This window comes from Copadichromis virginalis, linkage group LG14 (assembly GCF_057382275.1).
Source record: "Copadichromis virginalis isolate Kocher_CV1m ecotype Utaka linkage group LG14, C_Virginalis_male_GT1.1, whole genome shotgun sequence".
In the NCBI taxonomy this organism is placed as follows: Eukaryota; Metazoa; Chordata; class Actinopteri; order Cichliformes; family Cichlidae; genus Copadichromis; species Copadichromis virginalis.
The window spans coordinates 10,206,149-10,212,269 of record NC_140631.1 but is presented as its reverse complement, the minus strand read 5'-3'; the positions used below and the strand labels follow the sequence as shown (position 1 = coordinate 10,212,269).

The window sequence follows — 6,121 nt, the reverse complement described above, 5'->3', positions numbered from 1 at the left end:
GAGATCCGCATAGCAATGCGAGCAGGTTTTCTCAAACATAAACTACAGGAAGTCCAAACACCTTCTTGCAGCCCTGATATGGAAATCAAACAAAACAAAGTGAGAACACTATTATTTAATATGCTGTCATTTTCAATCACAAAATATCTATAATACCTTTTGCAAATATCTGTATATGTTCGACCCTGACCTCAAGCTGTTTTATTGTCGCCTGTTGAGAAGAGGACAGTACACTGAAATAGACTGAAGTCATAATTTCATGCAAAAAGCTTTCATGATTACTCTTTTTATTTTAAAATTATTACTCCACTGCTACGTTTTATTTATTTGAAAGTGGGCTGTTTGTTATTTGATGAATTTTCCATAAGGTGTGAACTCAAATAGACCTGTGGGTGGAGAGGCTAAAATGTGTTTTTTGATGTTAAAGGTTGCCGTCCCCTACATTAGACATAGCCATATTGCGTTAACAATTTGTTTAAAAGTCCTACAATGTCACATCCAAAAAGTTGGGACACTGTCCCAAATGTCAATACACGTAAAATATTTACAGTGAGAAAGTTGGAATCTGATTGCAGCAATATATCTTAGGAGACAGAGGCAACAAAAGCTAGAAAACAGAAATAATGAGAGCAATATTTTGCAGCTTATTGGGTTAATAGGCAACAGATCAGTAACATGAGTTGGTATAAAAGCAGCATCTTAGAGAGGCAATAGTTTCTGTGTAGTAAAGAGAGCCGCATGATAAAAGTGGCTCTGCCATCCAAGATCACAATATCGTCAAAGCACAAATGTAGAGGCAGAGCTTATGAGATGAGCTTGAGTTTCCTGTAGTGAGACTAGTTACAGTCACAAACTAGTCACGTCTCACTCACAAACAAAAACCACACAAAGAGGAACCTTTGCCACACTGCTTCCGTTCTTTAAAAAGGACATTCAGACATTTCTTTTCTCATCATGAACACATCAAACAGCTCCACAGAAGATGACCGGGTTTATGCTGGGATCTTTGGCTGCATTATGGTGATAGGTCTGCCACTGAATGCAGTCTCACTGTGGATTCTTCTTCGCCGCCACAGCCTCAAATCACCCAACGCTGTCTTCATGGTGAACCTGGCACTCTCAGACCTGCTAGCCATCTTCTCTTTGCCCATGAGGATCTACCATCATGCAACAGGCACCTCGCTGGGAATTATCACATGCCTCTTCAGCCTAATAATCTTTCGCAACAACATTCGCTCCAGCGCCTCCTTCATCACCTTCATAAGCGTGGACCGACTGCTGGCTGTGGTTTATCCTCTGAGGTCTCGCCATCTTCGGACCTCGTGCAATGCCTGGAAAGGAGCAGCACTCGTCTGGGGGGTTTTGCTGGTGGTAAATATCCCAGAGGGCATAGGATTTGTAAAACACGTACAGAACCACACAGAACACAATTGTTTTCAATCTCATTATTATAAAAGTGTAACACGATCAGCAATTATTTACCTTCAGATTGTGTTACTGGTCACAATGCTAGCAGTCAACATTGTGTGCACCGTTATGGTTTCCTGGACTCTACACAAACATCTCAGTGACTCTGCAAAGGTCAGAAACAAGGTGAACGTAATGCTGATTTTTGCCATCAACTTGCTTATATTCTGCACATGTTTTCTGCCCATGCCACTACACGCAGTTACAAAAAGCAAAGGAAAAATAGCTCCACTGGCATTTCTGACTGTTTTGAGCTGCTGTCTGGATCCACTGATGTATTATTTTTCTTTTGACTCCTTCTGGAAGAAAAAAGAGGACGTGGGAAGAGAACTATAGATTAGTGACCTGCTAGAGTTGCTATCAGATGTCCCATGATAAATGCCTGTTTTTTTGTTTTTAACAAAGTAGCTCGTTTGTGCACAAGATTCTTAAGTAGTTCAACCACATGCAAAGTTTTCAGCAGTTAACCATCAATATTCATTTCTTCAGCAACATTTGCGTGAAAGCCAGAGACTGAAACAGCAAAAGCAAAGGCTTGGGTTAGTGGCTTCATATTTTATTTTCACTGCAACATGAAAGCCTCAGCTACAGAAAGTATGGGAAAAGGCAGCAAATCACATAATTGATTAAATCTACTTTATATTTGTTCACTTCACAACCAGTGTTGCCAACTTAGCGACTTTGTCGCTATATATAGCGAGTTTTCAGACCCCTTAGCGACTTTTTTTCTAAAAAAAAAAAGTCGCTAAAAAAAGACGTGAAAGCGCGTATCTCTTTTACTCTCAACAAGCAGCGGGTGCTGTAACGCAGTCAGTTCTTCTTTTACTCTTTTACTCTTATGCTGTTTTGTGGATCACAAGGTTTAAAACTACTTATAAACACACACACACAAAGTAACTTCACCAGAGTGCCTATTTCGGGTCACTTGCCGGTCCAGGCCCGGGTAAAGGAGCAGGGTTGGAATTGTGACATTAAAAAAAAAACAATAATTGCTAAAAGAAATTTAATTTGTAGTTCTAAATAAACTCTAAATGCATTTAGGACGTTTTTTACTCACTTTATGTCTCTTCCACGATGTTATTTCTCTCTCCAACAACATAGATTACAATTAGATTAGCATGACCAATTATGCAAATTAGGCGAGGACGTCATTTAGCGACTTCTAGCGACTTTTAGGACAACCGATTTTCCTTACTGAGGAGTTGGAAACAGTGTTCACAACTGAGGAAGCAGCTTGTCTAAATCAGTTAGAAAGCTTCTGGAAGTCACCGCTTGTTGAACTAAATACTGTCAGGACATGAAACAAACCACCTTTTAACAAACAGATAAGAAAAACAGAAGAAAAATTGTGTTTTTTCGTCTTTTTAGTCAGACTGGCTGCTTTGTTTTTGTGATAAGTTGTCTCCTTGTTGTACATTTTTCAGTTGCATGAAAGACAGGTCAGTAATGTGGTATAAAAAGAGCATCTTAGAAAGGAAGAGTTTCATCAATCTATAAAAACTGCGTCTTTAAATTGTGAAAAAAAATCAGAATAACATCCCTCAATGTAAAATTGTAAAGGCTTGAATATCTCATAATCTACAATACATAACACCATCAATGCATTATGAGAATGTGGAGGAATCTCTGTGCGCAAGGGACAAAGCCCAAAATCAACATTGCAGTCCTGTGATTTTCAGGCCTTAATATAGCACTGCATTACAAAAAAGTATGCCTGTGTCGTGGAAATCACCACATGGGCTCAGGAACACTTGCAGAAATTGCTGTATGTGAATCATAATCATAATTTACTGTGCCAACGACAAATCCAAGTTAAAGAAAAAGAAGAACATGGTCCAGGAACACCACCATCTTCTCTGGGCAAAATGCATTTAAAATGCAAATGCACAAATTGAAAAACTTTTCTATGGTCAGATCAATTCTCTGGACTAAAGAAGAGATGGGCCTTCTAAAGGTTACACTTCTGATGGTATGGGTGTGCATTACTGACCATGAAATTGGCAACTTGCACATCTGGAAAGGCACCATCAATGCTGATAGTTATATACAGATTTTAGAGCAATGCTCTAAATGTTGATGACATTTTTTCAGAGAATTTGTTGCATAAGACTGATAAATAACATACTGGCTCTATTACAGCAGTGTGGCTTCATAGTAGAAGAGTCTTTTTATAGATCAGTTGCTGCCATCAAATTTAAAATGGGCTAATATTTGTCTTTAAAAGGTACATTTTCTCAGTTTAAACACTTGGTATGTTTTCTATGTTTTTTTGTGAATTGTTTATGAGTTCAAGAGCTTTTCATTTGGGGCTGTTTTTCATCTGCCTGAAACACACTTGCTTCTACAAAAAAGCCTCTCTAACCTTATGGCTGATTTAGTCCAATATACAATAATGTTACATTCTGCTTGATATTAGGGTTGCTAAGGTTTCATTTGAAACTTCTGTCGATACAAGTGATTGCTCAAAATGAATTTTAGTGGCAGCCCTGTGACATACTAGCGACCTGTCCAAGGTATATCCTGCCTGTCACCCTATGGTAGCTCGAATAGGCTCCAGCACCCCTTCAACTGTGAATTGGATAAATAGAGGTGAATGGATGGAGATTTTAGTTGCCACTATATCAGCCCACCTTATGGCACATCATTTAGAGAGGGAGCTGCTGCTGCTTTGCTCTGTATGGCTCTTTCTAAAATTAAGCCCATGTGTTTCATTGTGGTAATTTGTGCTGTCTAATTGTGATAGATATAGTGTCACATATAAAACTCTCCCACTGCCTGTTACAACTGCTGACAGCTAAATCAATCTTAGCATGTTAGTTATGCTGTGCTCGCCTTTCTTTTGAAAGAAATTTGTGAAGAATGAATTTCCCTTACTTGCTGCCTTTTCTCCCGCTTGTTTTGTTTTGATTCTTTGATTTTGCTTTGATTTGTTTCATCCATGTGCAGTGAAATTGATTTCATTTAGTTAGGTTAAATCTCCTGTAGATACGTTTCTATTGGTATTGTTAAACAAATGTTAGCTTGTGTATGTCGCAGTAATGTTGGGCTAATATATGTCAAAGTGTATAAAGATTTTAAATAAAACAAATATTTGTTGTTTACACAGATGCTTTTTTGTTTTGTTTGTTTTCTTTTGTGTAACAGCAAAATGTACATTACTTAACTGTCCTGTAGCTGATGCGGTGTTTCCTGGAGGAAAAGATTATAAAAGGATGAAGAATTCTTTTTCTACAGTTAAAGCTGAAGATTCATAAAACTTCCAGAAATACCAGTAAAGTTCACCAATGTTTGACTGGTGTTTGCTATAGATCGTGCATTATGCAGTTTTCTGTGATGTCAGAGTTTATAAAAATGGTGGCATGGAACAATTTAGGTTTATATTTTAATTTTGTGCTGAATACATTTGCTGTTTAACTTGGTTAACATGTGACCATGCACAGAGTGGTCAGTAGAAGAAGGTTTAACTCAGCTGACATAGCTGCAGATGAAGATGCAGATACATGGTACTGGACTGTGAGCACGGGGCCCACTAAAGGATGTTGGAACCTTGTGCCACCTTCACAAAGCCTTTTCCTGACAGTTTGATAACTAACATGCACAGGAATAGCCTGCTGGAGGTCATTCTGTGGGAGTCTGGCAGCTCCTCCTAGTAGAAATGAGCAGACACAGATCTTGCCCTTTAGGGTGAGGCCTTTCTATGGCCCTGTCCAACTCTCTTTGTGCAACCTCCCATCTCCTGGTATCTCCTCCATATACTCAAGACTGAGCTCGGAGACACAGCAAACCTTCTTGCATGGATGTGCCATCCTGGAGGAGTTGGACTACCTGTGCAACCAGAATTGGCTGTAAGCATCTGGGCTACCAGCAGTGACAAGAACAGTAGCTAAAAACCAAACAAAAGGAAAATCAGTCAGGAGGGAAAGTAGAGAAATGGTCTGTGGATACTGTGGCTCTCCAGTGCACCTGTTGCCACTTTTATTTATCATCACCATATGTGATGATGGCGCACAAGCGCCACATATTTAAATGTTTTCCAAAAAAAGACTCCAAACGAGGAACATTCACTGTGTCCAGTCTAATCATTTATCATCACGCTGCCACATTTAAGAAATTGTTTCTTGTTCTTCTGTTTAGTTTTAGCACAGGTTATCTACTGTAATAACATGTCTTTACCTGTTTATTCAAACGGATCATCTCTCTTCAAAACTTACAAACGTATTAAAGGTAACTGAAAACAAACCATCTGGCATCCATCAATGTAAATTCACATAAGCCTAGGCCCTGTAATGTTTCATACTTTTTATTTATTTCATGTAAAATTACGCTCTCTTTTTTTTTAGACAGTCCATATTTCATTTTTATGTGTACAGCTGAACAGTGACGAAAAATATCTTATTTAAGTATAAGATGGGGAAAATCCCTAAATTACACAATACTTAAAATAACAAAACTCTAAAAATTTAATTGACTTGTTATTTGTTTTATTTTCAATGTTCTTGAAAGTGAAAAAAAAAAGTGAGGGAAGGAAATAAGGCAAGCTGACTGCAGATTAGTGAACTTCAGTTTGGAAGCCATTTATGTGTGAACTTTATCATGGTCCTGCCTGCAGTGGAGTCACAGTGGTTACAATGGCCTAGATCAGGGGTGTCAAACT

The 6,121-nt window shown here is 38.4% G+C and overlaps 1 protein-coding gene across 1 annotated transcript; it reads left to right on the top strand.

The window, feature by feature from the left end:
* Positions 1-924: 924 nt before the first annotated feature.
* LOC146693405 (lysophosphatidic acid receptor 6-like) lies at positions 925-4,568 on the top strand. Its single transcript, XM_085479255.1, has one exon. It carries the CDS (start codon positions 955-957, stop codon positions 1,801-1,803), a length of 849 nt encoding a protein of 282 aa, XP_085335381.1. The 5' UTR covers positions 925-954; the 3' UTR covers positions 1,804-4,568.
* Positions 4,569-6,121: the final 1,553 nt, after the last annotated feature.

What these genes read in the sequence shown, in the direction of transcription:
- LOC146693405 (XM_085479255.1), top strand. Translation starts at nt 955, where the DNA reads ATGAACACATCAAACAGCTCCACAGAAGATGACCGGGTTTATGCTGGG.